The 22155-nt window shown below is 64.1% G+C and overlaps 8 protein-coding genes across 8 annotated transcripts; 6 read left to right on the top strand and 2 right to left on the bottom strand.

Moving 5' to 3' along the window:
- Nucleotides 1–1346: 1346 nt before the first annotated feature.
- On the top strand, nt 1347–4530 carry PDE2 (3',5'-cyclic-nucleotide phosphodiesterase PDE2; the record flags this gene model as incomplete). Its single annotated transcript, XM_076648456.1, has 6 exons — nt 1347–2077; nt 2136–2572; nt 2638–2957; nt 3019–3351; nt 3416–3623; nt 3686–4530. 6 exons carry the CDS (start codon nt 1347–1349, stop codon nt 4528–4530), a joined length of 2874 nt encoding a protein of 957 aa, XP_076505896.1.
- A 95-nt stretch (nt 4531–4625) lies between these two features.
- JCM10292_003242 (uncharacterized protein) lies at nt 4626–8567 on the top strand (the record flags this gene model as incomplete). Its single annotated transcript, XM_076648455.1, has 17 exons — nt 4626–4657; nt 4960–5235; nt 5293–5493; nt 5548–5603; nt 5663–5971; nt 6024–6076; nt 6134–6225; nt 6282–6383; nt 6456–6928; nt 6990–7048; nt 7108–7164; nt 7222–7426; nt 7479–7546; nt 7606–7818; nt 7880–8008; nt 8072–8391; nt 8504–8567. 17 exons carry the CDS (start codon nt 4626–4628, stop codon nt 8565–8567), a joined length of 2709 nt encoding a protein of 902 aa, XP_076505895.1.
- A 287-nt stretch (nt 8568–8854) lies between these two features.
- On the top strand, nt 8855–9274 carry JCM10292_003241 (uncharacterized protein; the record flags this gene model as incomplete). The annotated part of the gene is made up of 1 exon (XM_076648454.1): nt 8855–9274. The coding sequence occupies one exon, from the start codon at nt 8855–8857 to the stop codon at nt 9272–9274; it is 420 nt and encodes a 139-aa protein (XP_076505894.1).
- Nucleotides 9275–9574: 300 nt separating this feature from the next.
- On the top strand, nt 9575–13020 carry JCM10292_003240 (uncharacterized protein; the record flags this gene model as incomplete). Its single annotated transcript, XM_076648453.1, has 5 exons — nt 9575–9692; nt 9849–9920; nt 10075–10227; nt 10286–10447; nt 10505–13020. The coding sequence occupies 5 exons, from the start codon at nt 9575–9577 to the stop codon at nt 13018–13020; spliced, it is 3021 nt and encodes a 1006-aa protein (XP_076505893.1).
- Nucleotides 13021–13616: 596 nt separating this feature from the next.
- Nucleotides 13617–16061, bottom strand: JCM10292_003239 (uncharacterized protein; the record flags this gene model as incomplete). Its single annotated transcript, XM_076648452.1, has 9 exons — nt 13617–13730; nt 13835–14398; nt 14757–14814; nt 14879–15179; nt 15236–15315; nt 15378–15457; nt 15519–15710; nt 15768–15865; nt 15935–16061. 9 exons carry the CDS (start codon nt 16059–16061, stop codon nt 13617–13619), a joined length of 1614 nt encoding a protein of 537 aa, XP_076505892.1.
- A 382-nt stretch (nt 16062–16443) lies between these two features.
- JCM10292_003238 (uncharacterized protein) lies at nt 16444–17823 on the bottom strand (the record flags this gene model as incomplete). Its single annotated transcript, XM_076648451.1, has 6 exons — nt 16444–16545; nt 16605–16725; nt 16783–17005; nt 17065–17456; nt 17569–17609; nt 17665–17823. 6 exons carry the CDS (start codon nt 17821–17823, stop codon nt 16444–16446), a joined length of 1038 nt encoding a protein of 345 aa, XP_076505891.1.
- A 463-nt stretch (nt 17824–18286) lies between these two features.
- Nucleotides 18287–19132, top strand: JCM10292_003237 (coactosin family protein; the record flags this gene model as incomplete). The annotated part of the gene is made up of 4 exons (XM_076648450.1): nt 18287–18289; nt 18467–18736; nt 18897–19001; nt 19076–19132. The coding sequence occupies 4 exons, from the start codon at nt 18287–18289 to the stop codon at nt 19130–19132; spliced, it is 435 nt and encodes a 144-aa protein (XP_076505890.1).
- Nucleotides 19133–19597: 465 nt separating this feature from the next.
- Nucleotides 19598–21894, top strand: JCM10292_003236 (uncharacterized protein; the record flags this gene model as incomplete). The annotated part of the gene is made up of 3 exons (XM_076648449.1): nt 19598–19816; nt 19884–20300; nt 20365–21894. 3 exons carry the CDS (start codon nt 19598–19600, stop codon nt 21892–21894), a joined length of 2166 nt encoding a protein of 721 aa, XP_076505889.1.
- Nucleotides 21895–22155: the final 261 nt, after the last annotated feature.

Raw genomic sequence — 22155 nt, 5'->3', positions numbered from 1 at the left:
GGCCCACGCCGTGCGCTTGCAACGTCATGGATCAGCGTCGAAGCACGCGAGAGGTTCTGCGCACGCGAGCGTTCGCAGCAGAATTGGTCGATTTGGGCGGCTCAAGGGTGGCTGGGGTGCGCTGAAGCCGAAAGGGAAGGCGGACGGCCGTGAGGCGGAGAAAGGCCGAGACACGACACAGAGGCTGGGCTGCGTCTGAAAGCGGTGCAAAAGCTCGACAGAGCGGAGACATGATGCGCTGAACGAACTGAAGCGAGTCGGGCGAGTTCTCGACGTCGCGCAACTTCGGCACGCAAGCCGCGCAAGTCGCCGCCGCAGTCTGGCCCCGTCAACAAAGATGAGCAAAGGGATCTGCAGTAAAGGACCGGGATGCCGGGCAGTCGCAACGAGAGGAACCCACAGTCGAGATGAGCGCATCTCGCCGTTACGCGAGCGGAGTCCTGGAGCTGGCTTCTTGGAGGCTACACGGCGAACCTGTTTCGAGCCACTTGACGTGGAGCCATGTAGAACACTCGAGGCAGATCGTGGAAGCACACAGAAGCAGCGAGATGCACGGCGCGGGGATGCAGCAGCTGTGTGTGTCCGGCAAGCATGCGTTGTCGAGGGAGATGGGAAGACGGGTGAATAGGGTTTGCAGGCAGAACGTAGCAGAACAGTGAGGGAAGCGGGAAGAGCGCGGCGCTTGACCTGCCTGATCCGGCGCCCGCTCGCACGGCTCCTGTCGCCCGGAGATGGGATAGCGCGAGACTGAGCTCGAGCAAGCGACGCCCTGAGCAACACGTAGGACGGCGGGATAAAACTGGAGAGCCTCTCGCGAAGTCGTGTGCAGCTGCAGAATGCTGCGCGGTCTGCGCGAGGGAAGCGGGAGAAGCGGAGGTGCGAGCGCAGAGAAGGCGGGCGCAGAGGCAGAGAGAGAAGGGAAGGGCGGGTGCACGGTCCGGGCGGGGAGGTACCCGGAGAGGAAAGCGAGGCACGGCCCAGTTCAATCAGCCACGCGAGGGTGCACGCGGAGGGGGCACGCGAGCGTGGCAGGGGCCGTGGGCCTCGCCGCGCCCGCATCGCCTGCCTGCGCGCGCTCCGGGTCTGCGCCGTTGCTCGTCTGCGCCGCCCTCTGCCGCACTCCGTCGCTGCGCACGCCGGGGCAGCGCTCGTCGCTCGCGCTCTGCCGCTGCGCCTGCTACTCGCTCTCGCCCGCCGTCTCGCCGCCTCGCTTCGTTTCGCTCGCTTTGTCCCTCCCCCGCGTCGACCGTTTGTTCGCCTCGCCCAGCCTCCTCGCCGTGTTTTTCGCGCACCCACGCCCGACAGAGCCGCGCGTTCATCTGCGAGCGCACTAGGCTGCGTGCACCATGACGCCCTTCTTCACCAATCCATTCGCGCCTGCCGGCGGCGCGCCCCTCCTCCCTGCGACCACCGCCATCAGTCCGTCCGCCCTCCCCGTCCCCGCGAGCCTCCGTCGCACCTCGCTCGTGCGCGCTGCGGCGCCAGGATCGGCAGACTCGGCGTCGCCCAGCTCGTACTCGATCAGCGGCGCGAGTCCTGCATCGTCGTCCGGCGCCAGTGCGGCAGGCGGCGCTTCCGCGCCATCAGGCGGCATCACCTTCGTCTCGCCCTTTGCGTCGAGCCAAAAGCGCGGATCGATCGCGCACAGCACTGTCACCATCACGCCCGGGCGGCGACCCAGCACGCCCGGCTCGCCTGCGCGCCCGAGCACCGCCCGCTCGTCGTCCCAATCTCGCTCCGTTTCTGGCGGCGAGTCGCCCATCTTGCCGCCCTCGCGCCGTGCATCGATTCAGGGCACCCCTTCGCCGCTGCGATCACCGGCAGCGTCGACCGCGCACGCCCCGCCCTTCTTCTCCGGCATCATGGCCGGCGCAACGAGCACCAATGGCCTGCTCAAGGTCGGCCCCGACTTCTCGCGCCGCCGTAGCGTCGACGTCGGCGTTCTTGGGCAAGGAACGCACCGCATGCATGGTGTGACGGCCATGAGTCGGCGGGTGCGGGATGCGATCGGTCCGGACGCAGGGGACAAGGAGACGGGTCTAGTCGGTGCAGGCGGGAAGGGAGGCAAAGACCGTCTGTACGTCCGTATCGCTGACGCGCAGACCAGGCTGTGCGTACTGACCGTTGATGGGCAGACTTGGGCGACACCTCGCCTCGCTGCTGGCTCATTCGCTCGCACTCTGCGCCGAACCGAAACTCGAAACGGTGTCTTCTACCGAGGAAATCGTTGAGCAGCTCGCCCAGCCCCCCCATCTCGAGCCCATCCCGGCGTCGCCTCTCACGTCGCCAACTCCGTCTCGCAATACCTCTGTCTCCGCCGAGTCGGTCACGCTCAACAACGCCGGCATCATCCCTCCCTCTTTCCCCAACGACGAGCCGGCCGAGGCGCTCTCTCCCCGGCCAGCCGGCCCGCAGTTCCCCGTCCTATCGGAGGCGAAGCGCTTCAAGCTCATCGCAAACTTGCAGAGCTGGTCCTTCAACGCCATGTCGTACTCGTCCGACGAGCTTCTTTCCTGCGTCGGCATCATCTTCGAGAGCGTGCGCAACATGGAGGGCGTCGAGTTTGACCTGGGTGCGCCGGATTGAGCGGCTCAGTCGATTCGAGCATTCCCACTGACCAGCCCTCCGCAATTGCAGATCGCTTCAAGCAGCTCCTTATGTCCCTCCGATCGGCGTATCACGCTCGCAACGGATACCACAACTTCAACCACGCCGCCGACGTCACTCAAGCGTGCTACTCCTTCCTCGTTCGCATGGGTCTCGCTCCGCCACTGTACCTGCTGTGCGAGGACGACTACGATGCGAATCTTGGGGAAGGGCGGCGCAAGTGGCGGCGGAACCGCGCGGTCGAGAAGAGCGGCTTTGGCGAGCTGCTGCGCCCGATGGACGTTTTTGCGCTCATGGTCGCGTGCATCGGACACGACGTTGGCCATCCAGGCTTGACCAACGCGTACATGGTGCGCATGACTCTGTGATTTTCAGTCTGTGACGACCTGCTGATGAAATCGCCCTGTGCAGGTCAACGCCCGTGCGCCCGTGGCGCAGATCTATGACGACAAGTCGATCCTCGAGAACTTCCACACGGTCACGCTCATCCACATGCTTCGCAAGCACGAGTTCGACTACCTCCTCGGCGGTGACTTCGGACGCCTCGGCGACCAGGCGACGCCCTTCCGCAAGATTGTCGAGGCGTCGATCCTTGCGACGGACATGAGCCGGCACTTTGCGTTCGTCACCGAGATTACGGAGATGGGCAAGCGCTTCGGTCAGAAACGCCCGAGTAACGACGTCGAGGCCGACCGGCTCCTCCTCTGCTCGGGCCTGATCAAGTGCGCCGACATCAGCAATCCGGTGCGCTTGACCGTTCTCAATTCCCCCTCCTGTGTCTCATCGAGCTCACTCTCGTGCGCCTCAGACTCGCCCGCACCGCATCTCGCGTATCTGGGCGGCTGCACTGCAGGAAGAGTGGGCCGTCCAGGCGAGCATCGAAGCCAACTTTGGGCTGCCGATCACCGTCATGACCCAGGACCCGAACGATGTCAAGGCACAAGCCAAGGGCCAAGTCGGCTTCATCGACTTGTTCTGCAAGCCACTATTCGCCGCCATGTCGACCGTCGTTGATGGTGCGCCTTCTCATATTCCTCCGGTGCGCAGCTCGATCGCTGACGAACTTGCGCGCCTGCAGAGTTCACCGACTTTGTCGAGAAGCTCCGCGACGGGCGATCTGCGTGGGAGGCGATCTCGCTTCAGACCGACGAGGCGTTCGCGCAGCCTATCTCGCGCGAGTTCAAGATGGCCGCCGCGCCGCCACTCCGACGGCGCAAGAACGATGATCCTGCCGCCGCCTTCTCGCCAGGCTCGTTTCCGGCGCTCACGCCGTCCGCCGTCCTCGCTGCAAATTCAGCGTCCGACGTCACGCCAACGCCCTCCGCTCTCCCTACACCTATTCTCCCCGCCACCAAGACTGTTCCCGTACCCATAGACACCCGGAGAACTCGCCCCACACCCCTGCGACCCGTCTCTCACCGCCCAGCACACGGGCGACAAGGCTCGAATGGTTCGCTTACGTCAACGAACACCTCGCCTCTGTCACCTTCGTTCGCGACGTCGGCATCCGCCTCGAGCGCTGCGACCGGCTTCTCATCTTTCTCGCCCTTGTCGTCCGTATCGCTCAACAACGGCCCGCAGACTGCCGACTCGATCTCGCTCTTCTCGCCGAAGCAGGGCGACCCGTTCGCGTCGGCGAGCCTCCTCTCGACGTCCGGCGACCGCGAGCGCATCCCGCGGTCCGTTTGCGGCGGTGCGTGCCTCGTCGGCACGGCCATGTGCGAAGTGTGCGCTGCAGCGCAGCGGCGAGGCTCGCTCGGCAACGCCTTCGAGGAGCGCGATCGCCAATTCGACGACGACGAAGACGACGAGGAGCTCGAGCTCCTCGAAGCCGAAGAGGTCTCGGACGTCTGGCCGCCGCACCCGTTCCAGCCGACCAAGGGCGCCGTTTCGGCGACACCTCTGCCGGCCGCAGCCGCATGAAGAGCCAGCCCTCTTCCTTCCGCATCTCTCGCATTCCGCTGCATCCCTCCCTGATCTTTTCCTCGGTTCCGTCGCATCCCACCCCTTAGTAGACTATGTCGCCGCCTGGGCCCTGCGTACTTGCTGCGTGCGTTACCCGCCGCTCCGCCCTCCCCTGCTGTTGTCCCGCCCTCGCTCGAGCGCGCCTCGGTTGTGTCTGTCTGTCCGCCTGTATCCGTAGCCTTGCTCGGCCTCCCTCTGCCATGTCGTCGTTGTCTCTCACTCGCGCGGGTCCCTCGAGAGTCGGGCGAGCCTCGGACTTCGCGTCGAGGCGCGCTCGCGAGATTGACTTCTCCTGTCCCGCAAATTGACGTCTCGCTGCCTTTGCTCACCTGACACCACTCGCACGCCCGAGCTGGACGCTGTGACTGGCCGTGCTGCGCCCTTCAGGGGCCGTTTCGAGCCCCCGCCGCCCTCTGTCCTCGCGCTCAACTCGATCCCGTTCTCGACGTTCGCCGACCTCGTGCGCAGCATTGGGAGTGTCGAGGCGCGGCGCAAGGGCGCTGCTCGCTCGAGTGGCAGCGGCAAAGAGCCCAAGCAGCACCGGCTGCTCCGCGCGTGGACCGAGTGGGCGCAGAAGGAGGCGGGAGGAGCCCAGGGCCTCCCCGAGGGAACCGTCGTCCTCTTCTTTCGGCTCTTCTTTCCAGACGAGGGCGTCAGGAGGAGGTCAGTCCGTGCCTGCAGCCTGAAGTGGACCCGAGCTGACCGACCGAGGCAATGCAGGTACAACCTGCAGGAATGGCGGCTCGGCGAGGCCGTCGAGGAGATGTACGGCGCCAAGACGGGCAGCTTTCGCTCGTGGAACGCTAGCTCGGCGAGTGCAGCCGCCGCAGGAAGCGGCTGCTTCGGCTTGCAGGTCGCGCGGTGGCTCGAAGGAAAGGCGCTGCGCAACAAGGGCAAGGCGAGGGAGCTCACGCTTGGGCAGTACGCTTCACAGCGGATTTTGCGGTCTACGCATACTGAGGACTGCACTAACAGGGTGGACAAGCTGCTGGACGAGCTAGCGGCGTCCTCAGGCTGGTCATCCGAGGAAGGTGAACCGACTATGCGTGCTTCTCTACGATGTCGCGCTGATGCCGCTTGCCATTCTCAGTGAAAGCGCTCAACCCGCGCTCTTCGTGTCATGCGCGATCAGTGCAGACCATCCTCGCCGACCTCATCACCCCGCTTTCGCCCTCCGACGCAGCCGTCATGCTCCAGATCGTCCTGCGAGACCTCTCGCCGCTCCTCTACCCAGCCCCCAGCGTTTCGGCCGAAGCAGCGCTGCGCCTGTACAATAACGCATCGTACTACGAGATCGACCTGTACGATGCGATGAGGTTGTGGCACCCCGACATGCAGGACTTCTACCGAGTCGTCCACGACCTCGACTATGTCGCGTGGGAGACAGACAAGGCTCTTCGTGCGTCTTTCTCGCAACCATTGATTGGACTGAAGCTGACCGAGACTCGCAGGTCGAGGCCACTCGATGCCGCGAGCACAACCGCAACTTGGAGTGCCCGTCAAGGTGCATCTTCCGCTTCTCTCTGGGCTTCATGCTGATCGCTCACATCCTTTTCTGCAGGTTCCGAAAACCGAACGTCCTGGCTTTTGTGCGCATGCCACACGCCATCTCGCAGGCGAGGTGGGTGTCGAGACGAAGTACGATGGCGAGCGGTCCGTCACTCTCAAGGCCCCTTCAGGCTACAGTGCTCATGTCGCGACGCGGACAGCCTACAGATCCACATCGACCAGAGCCTCCCGCCTGAACAGCAAATCCGGATCTTCTCCAAGAGCGGACGAGACAGCACCTGGGCCCGTCGACGACTCCTTCCGTGTGTCCTCGCTTGGCAGGCATCGCCCTCCTCCTCGGGTATGGATGTCTCATCATTTTTTCTGACATGCAGCATTATTCGAGCTTCCCTCGACCTTCCGCTCAACACGCCAGAACGCGATCTGCACCCCCTCCTCCGCAAGCGCTTCTCCGCCTTACACCGTTCGACGCACCTGTTCCCGCCGACCAAGCTCATCATAGAAGGCGAGATGGTCCCGTACGACGAGACGCGCGCCCAGATCGACGAGTTCTGGAAGCTCACCTTCGCCAGGCGCGGGCACGATGCGCAGCCCCTCGGCGTCGATGTGCGCGCTCCCAATCGCTACCATGCGACCACAAGTCCGGTGCGAAGGGACGAAGAGACGTACGAGACGGGCAACGAGCCCGTTACGCAGTCGCCTAGGCGGACAAAGGGCTTACTCGGAACGCCTCCGAGCACAACGAGCCCGCGCCAGCCGCATGAGGACGACAAGTGGAACGGCAACCTGCATCTCATGATTGTCTGGTTTGACTTGCTCGTCGTCGACGGAGAAAGCTTGCTGGACGGTGCGTCCCATCTATACTCAAGCATGACTCGGTTCACTCATCTGCATTCTTGCCAGCGCAGAAGCGTATTCGATGCGCCGCGCACGACTGGAATCTCTCGTGCGACCGACACAAGGCTTCGTACGTTGCTGTACTCGTAGACTTGCTGCGTGGAACTTGACCCTGCGCGCGATCTGCAGAGCATGCTTGCCGATCGTGTTGTGCTCGACTTCAGCCGCAAGTCTAGCGCGCTCTCCGTACGTGCTGGACCCGCAAGTTGACGAACAACGAGTGCTGACGCTCACAATTCACAGGACTTGCGCATTCGCTTCGCCCACATCATCACGAAGCGCTGCGAGGGTCTCATGCTGAAGCCGCTCTCATCCCTATACAACGACATGCGACCAAAGCAACGCTGGATCAAGCTCAAGAAGGACTTCATCCCCGGTGCGGGCGACACTCTCGACTTCCACATTGTCGGCGCGTCTTGGCAGAAGCACCGCGGACGAGAGTTGCTTGGTGCGTTCGATCCATCAAATCCAAGGCACATCGCTCACAACCTCGCGTGCAGTGCCGCCCACCGTCTGGACCACCTTCTTCGTCGGCCTGCGCGCGGACAAGCTGGGGATCCTGCCCGATGTCTGCTTCACCTCGAAATTCCGGCTGCACGCGACTGACCCGTTTGTTTCGGTCCGCAGGGTGCATGTCAGCCCAAGTCGCACTATCACATCCTCTTCTCGGTCTCGTACGGCCTATCGCGTAAGCAGCTCGCGCAGCTTTGCTCCGAGATCGAGCTGGGCTTGCCTCTCCGATTCGATGGCAACTTCGACGCCAAGACGCGGAAAGACGAGACCATCAAGGTCGTCAAGCAGAAGCGCTGGAAGAGCTGGCATCCTGTCTTCGATGCTGCCGTGCGCTGTTCTGTCGATCTCTCCCGTTTCTCGTTTCTTACCAGAGCTTCGATTCATAAAGGCGACCGACTTCACCTTCTCCCTCGCCGGTCACCTCTGCTCAAACGCCGAACGCCCGCACGTCATCTTCCGCACACCTCGAGTGGTCGAGTTGAACGGCGCAGGTTTTCAGCGCGCGGCCGGCGGCGGGGTGCGTTCGCTTTCTACCGCCTCAGCAGTCTCGCCGAATCAGTACTGACTTGTCTCGCTGCAGTACTACGAGCTGCGTTGGCCGCGCATGACCAAGTTCACGCGGTCGGACGGCGACCCTGTCTCGCTCGCCGAGTTGCAGCGCGTCGCGCAGGAAGCGATGGGCTCGGTCGGCTGCGGCAAGAATGCCGGCGAGGCCCTCGTTGATGACATCTGGGACAGAGCTCTGCGCGAAGCGCGCGAGGCGGCGGGCGGGGGTGAGGAAGAGAAGGAGACGGACGACGAAAAGTACGAGCGGGAGCTCAAGATGTGGGTCGACAGGCTCGAAGAGGCGGACGGCGTGCACCGACACGACCGCGTCGACGTCGACCGCTTCTTGGCCCGGTCCGGTCGCTTGCGTGCAAGTGCTCGGCAGCAGACGATTCCTCCCTCGCTCGCGCCAGTTGCGAAGGTTCCGTCGTCCGAGCCTGCCCGTCCTCGAACACCTCCGCCGCAGTCCGGGCATCCGTCCAGTCTACCCGCTGTTCCTTCATCAGCGCAGTGCGGTCCATCAAGCTTAACGGAGTCACCGGCCACGCCCCCTCGAGCCGCCTCGACACCCTTGTCCCGCTCCATCTCGTCGCCTTGCGCCCGATCCGACGCGCCGTCTCCGTCCCAGCGTCTCGCTAAGCTTGCAAAGAAGAAGCGGACAGGCGAGCAGACAGCGCTCGGCGCCATCAAGCGGGCCAGGTTGATCCCGTCTGCGTCGTGCCCGACACTTGTCGCATCGACCCGGCCTTGTCCGACTAGCAGGACGGTCAGAACATCGCGTCTCTCGCTTGCTTCAACGCTACCGATACTTCACTCAATGCCGCCATCCACGTCGTCGACGCCTTCTTCACGGGGCACCCTCCTCTCGTCGGCCGCCTTCGCCTGGTCGATCTACCCGCCACCTACACCGCAGCAGCAGGTCCCCGACCCGCTCCATCCGTACCTCGACGTCTCGAACTACCTCGCATCGCCGCTCTCGGTCCTTTGGGCGGCCGGCTACTCGCCCGCCTCGCTCGGCGGCGCCGCGACGAGCGCGACGAAGCCGCGCCAGGGCTTCATCTTCGTCTCTCCCGGCGCGGCCGAGCGCGATGGCGTCGAGTGGGTCGAGCGAGAGGTGCGAGGCGCGGTTCCGTCTGAAGGGAGGGCGGTTGTGTGGGTGCTCAAGCGGACGGCGCTTGCGACGAGGGGGATGTGCGACTTGGGTTTGCTTGGAGGCGATGTCTTGACTGTCTTGTGAGGTGCTGTATGTGTGTCGGAATGCATGTAGACATGTGTGTCGGACCTCGGCGCGGAATGCATTTTCTCACTCTTGGGACGAGCGAGCGGCGAGGGGGCAGAGGTTGGTCGAGCCGCGACTCGCTCCTCGCGCCGTCGCTACCGCTCGAGCCGAGTGCTGCCAGCGCGCGTGTAGTGCCTCGGAGAGCACCTCTGCGTCCTTCTTGCCCGCTCGTCGCGTTCGTGCGAGGTTCTCGCCGCCGTCACTCGCTCTCCTCCCCTCGTCGTCTCGCCCCGTCCTCCCCCTCGCACGCGCAGAGCCATGTTTGGGTCGTCGGGATCCACCTTTGGAGGCTTCGGCCAGCAGCAGCAGCAACAACAACAACAGCCGGCGCAGACGGGCGGGCTGTTTGGGTCGACCGGCAACGCGTTTGGATCCAGTACGTCGTTCTCGCCAGCCGTGAGGACTGCTTGGAACCAGCAGGCGGTCGAGGAAATCGTCTCGGACGGCACGAGGCGGAGACTCGAGTGTGCGCGGCTCTGCTGAACGTTCGACTGACCCTGCTCCTCCTCGACCCTCTCCTCCGCTCTTGCAGCTGGATTCGGCGCATCGGCGACCCCTGCGTTCGGCCAACCCGCTCAGCAGCAGCCGCAGAGCACCGGCTTCGGTGCGTGCGGCTCTATATGACTCGTTCGAGTGATGCACTGGTGACTGGCGAACTCGCTCGCTGACTTCGATCCTTGCTCCTATCTGCGCCCGCCTCTTTCTCTGCCTCTTTCGGCACACCATCACCATTATGCTTCGGTCGCGCGCTGCGAAAGGCGGCTTCGGCGCGACGTCGTCGGCCCCAGCGTTCGGCGCCAGCGCGTCGACCGCTCCCGCGTTTGGGCAGCCCGCTCAGCAGACTGGCGGGCTCTTTGGATCGTCCAATTCGACTGCCCCTAGCACAGGTTTCTCCTTCGGTAGCAACAACGGTGCGTGCTGTCGAGAATGTCCGCCGAAGGACCCTTCTGACTTGCTCCACGCGTGCAGCAACAGCCGGTACGAGCGCTTTCGGCCAGCCCGCAGCCGGCGCCGCAGGTACGAGCGGTGGCCTCTTCGGCGCTACCAAGCCTGCGACGACCGGATTCGGCGGCTTCGGCCAGCCCGCTCCGCAGCAGCAGCAGCCTGCGACTGGCGGTCTCTTCGGCGGTGGTACGTCGTGTTTCGCCTTGACCGCTCAGAACTCCCGCTGATTAGGTTACACAACAGCCTCGACTACTCCCGGTTTCGGTGCCGCTCCCGCCGGACCCGCCAATGGCACCGCCGTTGCGCCGTACCAGTCTACCACGGTGATGGAACCGCCCGCCGAGGAGGGCAAGCCGCCTCCCGCCAGCCAGACCGCCCACCACTTCCAGAGCATCACCTGCATGCCGCAGTACAAGAGTTACTCGTTCGAGGAGCTGCGGTGGCAGGACTACCAGGCCGGGCGGAAGCAGGCTACGGCAGGTGCGACGCCTGCGTTCGGCAGCGCGTTCGGTGCGAGTTCGACGCCGGCGTTCGGCGCGTCAAACACGGGCACGACCGGAGGCTTGTTCGGCCAGAGCAGCACGACGCCCGCATTCGGCGCTGCAGCGCCCGCGACGAACGCATTCGGCTCGGCGCCTGCAGCGGGCGGCGGCCTGTTCGGCAGCACCAGCACGACGGGCGCCTTTGGACAGCCGGCAACGTCGCAACCGGCAGCGAGCGGCGGACTCTTTGGCCAGGCCACCTCGCAGCCGGCGCAGACGGGCGGGCTCTTCGGCTCGTCGACGGGCACCTCCAACGCTTTTGGCCAGCCGGCCGCATCGTCGACTCCTGCGTTTGGCGCTGGGTTCGGCGCCGCTGCACAGAAGCCCGCAACGACTGGCTTCTCCTTCGGTGCCACCAACACTTCGGCTCCCGCCTCGACTGGCGGCCTCTTCGGCAGCGCGCCCGCGACCAGCGCTCCTCCCTCCAACCCCTTCGGACAGCCCGCACAGCCCGCCGCAACCGGTGGCGGCCTCTTCGGGTCGAGCCAGCCCGCCGGCCAGACCGGCGGCACGTCGACCTTCAGCTTCGGCGCCAACGCAAGCAAGCCTCTCTTTGGCAGCGCCGCGCCTGCTACGTCCGCGCCTGCGTTCGGCCAGCCCGCCGCCGCATCGACCGCGCCCAAGCCTGCCTTCTCGTTCGGCTCGACTCCCGCCACGGGCACGACAGGCGGTCTCTTCGGCAGCCAGCCCCAGCAGCCCCAGCAGACGGGCGCCGCGCCCGCCTTCGGCGCACAGCCGACGGGTCAGCCCGCGACAGGCGGGCTCTTCGGCGGTGGCAGCACGTTCGGGCAGCCCGCCCAGCCTGCCGCAGGGACGAGTACGTTCGGCTCGGGCGGGCTCTTCGGTGCAAAGCCCGCTGCACCGGCGGCGGGTACGGGGCTCTTCGGTTCGACGTCCGCTCCTGCACCTGGCGGCGGGCTCTTTGGCTCGTCGGCGGCCGCACAGCCTGCCCAGCCGACCTCGCTCTTCGGCTCTACTGCGACCCAGCAGCCTGCTCTCGGCGGCTCGCTCTTTGGCAGCACGAACGCCGCGCCCGGCCAGCAGCAGCAGCAGCAGCCCGCTGCCTACGCCTCAGCCGATGACGCCAACGCATACGGCTCGAACCCGCTCTTCGCCAGTGCCGGTGCTTCCCCCGTCCGCCCTGTCGAGGAGAAGAAGAAGCCGCCTATCTTCACCGCCTTCCGCGGTACGCCCGTCAGCCGCTCGTCGACCAAGATCACCCGCCTTCGCGGCTTTGGCTCGAGCTCGACTGCCTCGCCTGCTCCGGGCACGCCGCTCGGCCTCGCTTCGAGCCTGAGCGCCTCGGGCGGCGCCGCGAGCAATGGCTTCGGCGCGACGCCGGGCACGCCTGCAGGTCGTGGCTCGCCGTTGCGCCTCGTCAACGGCATCAGCGACGAGGTCGCACTCAGCCCGAACGCCTTTGTCTCGCGCCCGAGCGTGAAGAAGCTCGTCATCGGCTCCAAGTCGCTCGGCAAGTCGCTCGGTGGCGCATCGGCGGTGGCATCGCCCGCCAAGGACGGTGCGACGCCTGGTCGCGCCAAGGTCACCTTCAACCCCGAGGTGCAGGTCCCGAGCCGCGCTTCGCTGTTCGGTACGAGTGGGGCGAGCACCACGGCTGGCGGCTCTGTCGCGGGTGGCGATGATGGCGAAGGCGAAGGCGAGACATCCTTTGCCGTCTCGGAGGGCGGCGCGACCGAGGCGGGCAACACTACGCTCGACTCGCCGTCGCTCAACAAGCGCGCGACGTCGGCGACCAAGCAGCAGCAGCAGCTCAAGCACGGCGAGTACTTCACCATGCCGTCGATCGACACGCTGCAGAAGCTGCCCGTCTCGAAGCTGCGCGCCGTGCCGGACCTCGTCGTCGGCCGCGTTGGGTACGGCCAGGTCGCCTTTTCCGAGCCGGTCGACCTGACGACGCTGTCGTCGGTCGACGACCTCCTCGGCGAGGTGGTGCGCATCGAGGACCGGAACCTCAGCGTGTACCCCGACGAGCACGAAGACCGCAAGCCACCCGAGGGCGAGGGGCTCAACGTGCCCGCGACCATCTCGCTCGAGCGGTGCTGGCCTGTCGACAAGGCGACGCGGAACCCGATCCGCGACAAGGACCACCCGCGCGTCGCGCAGCACGTCAAGCGCCTTCAGCGGCTCGAGGGCACCTCTTTTGTAGACTGGAACGCCGAGACGGGCACGTGGGTTTTCGAGGTGGAGGCGTGGTGATCAATACCTTGGTAGTAGCCTCCCCTATACTCTGCAAACTTGAATCTTGCATGCGAGACGGGAGAGCCGGCCGTGTTCTCGGGCTGCACCGTGTGCGAGCAGGAATGCGTAGCTTCCATTCCGATCATCTCCGAGCTCCGTGAGCTCGCCTGGAGCTGTGCGCATGCAGTTCAATGAGCTCGAGCCGTTCAGAAGACTGGCGTGTTCGCCGAAGCGACGATAGAAGAGGCCAGTTTCGGGAAAGAGCTCTTGACGGATGTGGCACCGACTGCTTTGAACTCGGGACAACATAGCTAGGGGTGAGCTCAGGACAGAAGCTGCAGCCTTCAATCGCAATGCGTCGCACGAGAGCGTAGCTGATAGGAACTTCGCGCATTGCGACGGCCGGCTTTTTGCGCGAAGCGGACGCACTTCTGCGCAGACAACCCTTTGTTCGGGTCCGGACCTCTCAGGAAAGGCGCTCGATTCTTGGGGAAGCGCGGCAGGGAAGGAAGGAAAGTTGTGGTTCTCAAGCGGAAGTATTCACGGAATGACGACTGAAGGCGTAGACGAAGCGGCTCCTCCTCCCGGCGGGGGCATCTCAAGTTCCGCGACGCTCATGACTCGGAAACGCCGTCGGACTTCGTGCTGTGGTGCGTGCAGGTCACGGAGTGGAACTCCGAGTGACCGACTGCGACGGTCACCCTCATCGCAATCGTGCCCGTAGCCCACTGGGGCCACGTTGTCAGTCGTGTAACTTTGTTCCGCAGCTGTGGCCGGCCGGACACCATAGCTCGTCAGTCGTACTTTGCGTGTCAGCGCTGCCGGGACGCACGATGGTATTCCAGTCCAGTCCGTCGATTACGATACCGGCCTTCGTCTCGACCTCGAAGACGCTGCCCAGCGCGAAGAGGTTGTCATGCGTCGTCGCGTCGTCCATGCCGGCGCGCTTGAGCATGTCGCGTACGAGCTGGACGAAATCGGTCGATGCGAGCTGGCACGATTCGTGCTCGGCGTCCGAGTTGCCAGGATGCGTCTTGAGATGTTGGAGGATGTCGTGGTACGGCAGCTTGAGACCGCAGTGCCAACGGCTGCATTCGAGCAGGGCAGTAGCGCGCTCGAGCACCGAGTCGAGTTCGTTGGACGAAAGCTGCGCATGAAGTAGAGCGAGTCCCTTTCGTTCGTCGTTCGGGTAGACAAAGGCCGACGAATCCTGCGTGATGGCGTTGACGATGGCAGATGCCATAGGCGGAGAGTCGTTCTGCATCGTGCGGGCAAGCTTGTCGGCCCAAAAGACCTTGTCGAGCAGTATGCTCGTGCGGACGTCGGCGAGGATGGCCGAAGTGAAAGAATGCCAGCCGCTCGGGTCGACACGCGCGTAAAGTGGCTCCCAGAGCGACTTCACCGAATGCAGCTCGAGCCATTCGTGAAAACGCGGGAAGGCGATTCGGTCCGATTGAGAGGCGCTGGCGAGAAGCTGATCATAGAGCAGTCGGAGCTGCTGCTGGCGTTGAAGTTGGGCCATGCGGTGCTCTCTTGCGAGACGCTGCCGCTTGACGGCTTCCACGCTGGCCAGGACGTCGCCACTGATTTTGGCCCATTCTGCGTTTCAAACGAATGAGCGGGGGCAGACGACCAGCACGTTGAGAACAGGGTTCTCACCACCGTCCTCGAGAGGCATAGTCGTGTTCGTCGCCCAATACGGGAGTCCCCATCGTGCGCTGAGTGCTCTCGCGATTAGCAGGCGGCGAACAGACAGAAGCATCGACATACTCGCACTGCTCGTATCCGAGCGCCTTGATCTTCTTGACGAGCCTACAGAGCGAGAGAAACTGTCAGACGAGTCCGTTACCGGATGTGGGCGGGCATTGAAACGCACGCGGCACGACGAGCCGCCATCTTGTGCTGATCCGCCTCGCACGCATTGTCAACGAGACGAGTCTGAGCGCGGACGAGCCGTTCGTTGTCGGTCGAGACTTGCTGCTTAAACTCCTTCCGAGCGAGTATGTGAGCCAGGACCGCGGCGTTAGGCAGGCACTCCTTGGTCTCGACGCCTTCGACAATGCGCTTGATGCGAAGCGGGTGCGGGTCGAGCGAGAAGAGCAGCTGCGACTGCTCGAGCACGTCCGGCAGCCAGTAGTAGCTCTCCTTGTCGATGCGTGAGTCGCCAGCGGCCGAGTCTGCATGAGCGAGATTAGCCGAGAGAGCCGACCGCCGCGATGAAGAAGGATCGCACAAGGAGTGGGCAGGGCGCAATCGAACGTGTAAGGGTGCAGCTTCGGCACATCCTTCATAATGCGATCTTCCATGCGAATGCTGCGTCACAGGAGCGGATCAGGCCAGTGAGACTTGTGCAGAAGCCGAAAGCGCCAGCTTACTTGGCCTTGAGGCACTTGTTGCACGCGCGGACGCGAAGCGTGTGCTCCGCTTGCGTGCGGTACTTTGATCCGCCGCAGACCTGTCGAGAGAGATATTCGCCGAGCGTCCGGCGTAAGGACATCGAGAACAGGCGGACGAACCTGGCACGCCCAGCCCTGCACGAGGAACGCGTACTGAATCTCGGACGTCTCGATCTTGAGGTCGGGCAGCTTGGACATCTTGCGCACGGCGACCCAGAGCGGCTCGGCGGCCTTGCTCGCGAGCGTGCGGTGGACGGCGCGGTTGACCTGCGAGATGGCGAGGAGCTCGCCCGGCTCGAGATCGCGGCAGACCTACAGGTGGGGCGTCAGTTCGATTCGAGTGCTGCGTCGGGTGCTACTGGTGCGCACCTGGTAGAGCAAATCGATCGGAAGCGAGCTGAAGAGGTCTTGTCCAGCGGGCACAGCCTTGACCTTGCCGCCCTTCCGGCTCTTCTTGGTTGGCGGGGCTACACAAGTCTAGAATAGTCAGTAAAGAACCCTCCGAGGCGTCCCCGAGCGGTCTCAAGCAGTCGCACCCTTCATTGAGCCCGCGTCCGTCTCGACATCGGTCGGGGGGACAGAGGTCTTGGAGCGCTTCGGCGCGCGTTTGGTCGAGGCCTGAGAGCCCTTGCCGACTGTGCTCTTGCGCAACGAGGGCGTCATTGATGTGTGCGAGGAGTGCGAGTGAGGAGACGAGCGACAAAGGGTTCGAGCGGCTCCACCGCATGGCCAGACCTCGCCGCAAGGAGCTGAAAATCGCAGGTCAGTCTCTTGAGCTCGTACGAATCTCGCTCGCCCACTCCAGAACCAGCGGAGAGAGCCGAAGTAGCGATGTCTAACCTTCGTCGCCTCCGGGCTTCTGCGTCGAATGTCAGCTTGTGCACCGCGTGCATTGCGGTGCTGGATTGCCACGATCCAGAAGACAGCAATCGCGGCTCGGAACGAAGGGATGACATTCACGGAGACCTTCTCAAACCGAGGGCCAAGTCGCACGGTCCCTCACACTCGCGAGGGCAACCGCAATATTCGTCACGCGATAATCGCTCTACTGAGCCGTGCCGTTCTGCGCGCGCTTTGCTTCGAGCAGCGCGCCGACGTGACTGAGTGTGTACTCCGGCTCTTGCTCCACCGGCAGCCCGACCAAGTCCTGCATGATGCGGCGGTGAGTAAAGGAGATTGCGCAGAGAGAACAGAGATGGATCGCACCTCCGGCTTGGAGATGCCCGTCCAGACGAGCACCGAGTCGATTCCGCCGCGCTTGGCGAAGAGGACGTCCGTCTCTAGCCTGTCGCCGACAAAGATCGTCTTCTTCGGATCGAAGCCAAGTCTGTAGTATGACAGGTCAGCGGGAGACTGCGGACACACGGAAGACGGGATGACGCACTCTCGGTGCACCACGTCGAGCAGCGGCTGGTTCGGCTTGCCGACGACGATTTTCTCACTGCCCTTCTGCAGCGCGCCATACAGGACGGAAGCGATCGCACCCTCGCCGGGGCAGTAACCGCCAGCGGGAAGCAGGAAAGACTGGTCGTCGTTCGTGAGGACGAATCGACAGCCCGGGTTCGAAGACAAGTAGCAGTACGCTTTTGCAAGCTGCTTGTAATTGACTGCAGGCGCATGTGAGTCAGTAGAGCGGTAGGAAGGCGTGCTTGGACGAGCGACGCACTCCTCATCTGGAAGGAATACGCGACGACGCCGATACTCGGGTCTGGCTGGATGGACGAGAAGTCCTGCGGCGGGAGCAGGACATCGTCCTCCGGGTCGGTCCCGCCCTTCCACTTGAGCCCCTCGGCCTCGAACTCGTCCTCCATAGCCTTCTGCCCGATGAGATAGATCCCGCGCTTGTTCGGGTCCTTGATCGACGGCAACACGGTCGAGCGGAGGTACTCGGCCGTTGCGCTGCCGCAGGTGAACACCTCGTCGATCGAGACCTTGATGCCAAAGCCGGCGAACTTGTCGACGTAATCCTGACGCGAGCGCGTAGCATTGTTGGTGATGAAGGCCAGCTTCTTGCCCTCGCTGCGAAGGAGGTCGAGCGTCTCGACGATGTCGTCGGTCCTGATCGGGCAAACGAGTCAGGACGGATCACCACCTACGCATTACCCCTGGCTGCTCCGCCTGACAGCGGAGATCCCGACTTGACACAGTACCGAGTCGTGAGGGAACGCACAGGACGTTGCCAGCAGGTCCTGTCCAAATGACGCCGTCGCACTGCAGCTACAGCGTCAGCGTCGTGGCGTCAGGTGAGAGGTCAGACGACACGCACGTCGAAGAGGAAAGTGTCGTAGCGGTCGAGCAGTTGGCGATATGCCGCAGGGTCACGGAGCGGGCGAGCATTGTCGGGCAGCGACTTTCGCCGCTCTGCCTGGTGCGCCAAGTGCTGGTTACCGCGGTGGATGTGAGGTGGCTGATTCGAGTTCGGCATCGGACTGGGTGGGGCGCTCACGGCAAGATCGGGCGGTGAGGGGAGACGGTGGTTTTCGGGAGGCGGCGGGTGGGAGCCGGTAGAGTGGCCGAGGCTGATATTATATGTGCGAGTACGACGAGACTACCGGTAGCTGGTCAGCTTGCGCTCGAAGCAGCGAAGGGTGCGACCATACAAGCCGAGTCGGCGTCGGAGATGACGAGGTGACGGAACCTCGCCGCGTCCGTCTGAGCGGTTCAAATTGCCCAGAAGCGGCTTCGTAGCCTATAGCAATAACGCTCCTGCTCAGCCGACCCGCGCAGAGGGATATGCCGGCGTCGGCGGGCGTTCCCCCACCTCGTGCCCGCGGTCCCTCAACCTCTTGCGCTCTTGCATTCGCTGTGCGCTGCTCGATACGCCGCCTGCGGGCTCCTGGTCGCTCTTTATCTTCTCCGTACTTCACACCAGCCAGCCCTGACCCACAATGGTGCGTTCTCGGCTCTCCCTCCACCTCATCAGTGTCGTGGCCTGGACACGCTGCTACTCCACGAATACGGCTCGAGGGGGCTTGTGCGCCCGTGTGAGGGCCGAATGCAGCCTTGAGGACTGAGAGGCAGCATCAGCTCCCCGAAAGTCGCATACGCTGACCTCGGCATCCCTGCAGGCCGACGTGAGCGCCCCCGAGATCCGCGAGGCGTACGACAAGGTGCGGTCCGACAAGGACGAGACCAACTGGATGCTTATCGACTACGAAGACGACAAGTCGAGCAAGCTCGTCCTCACGGCAACGGGCTCGGGCGGCCTCGACGAGGTCAAGGACAAGTTCCAGGACGACAAGGCCTCTTTCGCATATGTCCGCGTCAAGTACTCGAACGACGTCGAGTCCTTCAGGGAAAAGTTCATCCTCATCACCTACATCGGCTCGAGCGTCAAGGTGCGTCGCCGCCCTTCCCGTCGCTGCTCTCGAAACCGCCGACCTCTTACTCGCTCTTCAATCGCATCCCATTTCTTGCTGTCCGCGCTCCAATTTACCCAATCCTGCTCGATTTCACTCGACACCTCCCCTCGGCACCTCGTGCTCGGCTCGTTGACAGGTCATGCGACGAGCAAAGGTCTCGGTGCAGGCGGCGGACGTGAAAAAGACCCTTGGCTTCTACAGCATCGACGTGGCAGCATCATCGAAGGACGACATCAAGGAGGTGCGCCTGCGAGCTCCTTCGCTCCAGCGGAATCGAAGCGGGGCTGACTCCCTTTGTTCCCGTTCTGCTCCCAGAGCGAGATTGTGTCCCGCCTCCGAAAGGCTGGCGGCGCGTCGTACGACCGCGCATAACCTCATGCATTTTATCGTATTGTCAAGCGGGTGGGAGTGAGGTGAGCGGAGGAGAAGAGGGAGAGCGCGCCGCACACGCCTCGCGTGTCTCAGACTCCCTTTCTCTCTCTCGCTCGACGCTCAGACTCGCGCTTTGGCTGCTTGTCCTCTTTGCGCGCGAGCGCAGGGGCGGGGAGAAAGGCTGGATCGACGGTTGTGACGACATGCGCTAAGTGACAAAGGTGCTGCAGGCTGCGAGGCCCCCGCGCCTGTGCGCCTCTGCCAACCCCTTCGGAGTTGCAGAAAGTCGCACCTTCCGGCTTGTCTCCTGACTTGTCACAGCTGTACCGGACGGCTACGCTAGACGTGCCGAACCGACTTCTCAGCAGCACGTGAAGTGCAGATCTCACGGAGCCGAACACGACCTTCTCAAGGAGCGCCGTGCGCCACAAGCGCCTACCCGTCCCCCGACCCACACCGACGGCTATGATCCCCTTCTTCTTCACTCCCGTGCTCCGGCGCTCCCTGCGGGACCGCCTCCCTTCCATCTTCGAGCAGGCGCTCCGCGCAGGACCGCAGGTCAACCTGTTTGCGAGGCGTGACAAGCTTGCGCTCGACGCGCAGCGGCGCCTCGGGAGGGCGCAGGTCGTCAAACCCAAGGGGCCGTTCCAGCGCCGACCGGTCGAGCAGGCTTCTTCCGCCGAGGTGCGTCGAAAACATCTGGCTCCTTGCGCGCTCTGCATTTCATCGTGCTGATCTAGTTCCCCCATAGCACGGGCTGCACTCCGAAGCAGTCAAGAGCGTCGACACCGGTCAGCTCGCGAGCATGAACGCGACGTCCCGCACCCGCTCTTCGGCCCCGTCTCCCCCAATCGCATCTCGCGACAAGCTGCTCCGCCCCACTCTCTCGGGCACTGTCTGCCCCGATCCCAAGCACCTCTTCCCCAACGCTCCTCCCGTCGCTACCGCGCTGCCGGCATCCGCTTCCGGATCTGGGCTGCGCGCCGAGCGAGTCTGGCCGTACGTGCGCGAGCGCCGACTCGCGAAGGATTCGGCCGAGCTGGCTGAGCGCGGTCAACTCGGTGCGACGAAGAGGCTCGAAGAGGTCGAGAAGGAGGGATGGAGATACGATGCGAGGCGGGAGATGTGGACGAGGATGAACGGGAAGGCGGACAAGCTTGGCACTAAGGTGCGCGACGCCTGATTTCCTGTGGTCCTCAAGGATCCTCGGATATTGACGACCTCTTCTGCAGCCCGACGTTGTCGCCACCTCCAACGCGCCGGCAAACACGCCCGCGCCGAGCCCGCCTCTCCACCAGTCGCAGCGCTCACTGCGCACACAGCCGCGCTCGTCTTTCCTCCCGCAACCCCTCGTAGACGCGTTCGAGTCGCAGCTCGCCAGTCGCCCCGGCTCGTCTCTGTCCAGCGTGCGCCTCGACTCAGCGCCTCTCGCCGCTCCCCGCTCGACCTCCGCTGCCCCGTCATCGTCATTCAAGCTGTTTCTGCAGCGCCAGTGTGCCAAGCAGGCAGAAGAAGTCCCTTCCGGCTTCCCGCAAGGCAGGTCAAGTGTCCGGCTGGACAACGCCCTCCCTTCCGCTACCGTTGCAACCCCCGTCTCGCACTCGCTCTCGACCTCGGCGTCGTTCAATCAGCTCGCGAGGCGCCGTTTCACGGAGCAGGCGGAAGAGGCGTTGCGGGGCTTCCCGCAGAGCAGGTCGAGCGTGCGCTCCGACGTGCCGACCGCGCGGCAGACGCCGCGCCTCGCGTCGCACCAGCAGACGACCCGCAAGGCCAAGCCCGCGGCGGCGAATGCGCCGCCTCGAGCTGGCCGTAAACAGGAGCTCGACAAGCCGACGGTGGTCGTCCCTCGCGCCGCGAAGAAGCCTGCTCTCCCGACAATCTCCTCGCCAGACAAGGTGGGTATCCCGACCTCCCTTACGCCCGCCTACCCACTCACTCCTCCCTTGATGAAATCGCAGAAGCTGCAGTCGACGCACACTGCCGCTGAGATCGCCACCGTGGTCGCTGCTCCCGTCCACGACATCGCTCCGCCCGTTATTCGACCGTCCGCCCTCTCATTCACCAAGCCATTCGCTTCTGCGCCAGCCTTCGTTTCTGCCCTCGCATGCGACCCGCGTGAACATTTAGGCGGCTCCTTCGTGTGGACCGTGCGGCGCTCGCCGCTCGAGCGCAAGGCGCAGCTCCTCGCCGAGCGCATCTCGCACGACCGCCACGGCTTGCCAGACGCCTTCGACCGCGACCATATGCACCTTCCTCCCGCGAAGCGAGATGCCGCGCGACAGAAGCGGCAAGCGCTGGATCACCGGTGCCTCGAGGCCGAACTCGAGCGAGATGAGGAGCAGCGCCTCGGCCGCGTGGCGCACGGGCTCGACGGGCTCGTCAAGGCGCTCGGGCGTCTCGTTGCCGAACACGCAGCGTATACTCGCGCAGGTGTCAAGGTGCACGAGGAGGACATGCGCTTTCTCGCGCGACTGACGGATGTCGGGCGTCGCTGGGATGCGCTGCGCCAGCCCGTCGCGCTGCGGCGTCTTCCTGGCGATGCATTCACCGCGGTGGAGCACGACAAGGCAATCATCTGGACCCGCGGGTGGGGCAGCAAGGCACACGCTGTCGAAGTCGACTGGCGGGACTACGTCAAGTTGTACCGTGGCCGAATCGCCAGTCGCGACGGGCTCGACTGGCTCGAGCGCCTCGTCAAGCGCAAAGAGGGCGAGCTCTACTCGACCGTGCTGAGGCTCGGCTGGACCGTGACTCAGACGTAAAGAAGAACTGGTTTCCTATAGACACTTTCCTCGCTCTCGTCAAGCTCCGTTCGCTCCCTTCCTTAACTTATCGAGTTCGCAAGAACCTCCTCGCCAAATACCCCTTGTTCGCGTTCTGCAACATTGCTTCTCTGCCGCCCCCCGTGAGAGGCGGGACTGTCACGTGAAAGCTGCGGTCTGCAACGGTCCCTGTCCGCCGGTGCGTCAAGGTCTCCTGTCTGCTCGTTAAGTGCTGCTCTGACGCTTTATTTGCGCAGGCAC

The sequence above is a fragment of the Rhodotorula paludigena genome, assembly GCF_050403205.1.
Source record: "Rhodotorula paludigena JCM10292 DNA, Rt_paludigena_JCM10292v1_ctg16, whole genome shotgun sequence".
Taxonomy (NCBI): domain Eukaryota; kingdom Fungi; phylum Basidiomycota; class Microbotryomycetes; order Sporidiobolales; family Sporidiobolaceae; genus Rhodotorula; species Rhodotorula paludigena.
The sequence above is the reverse complement of the archived record's forward strand: the minus strand, read 5'-3'. Positions and strand labels throughout refer to the sequence as shown.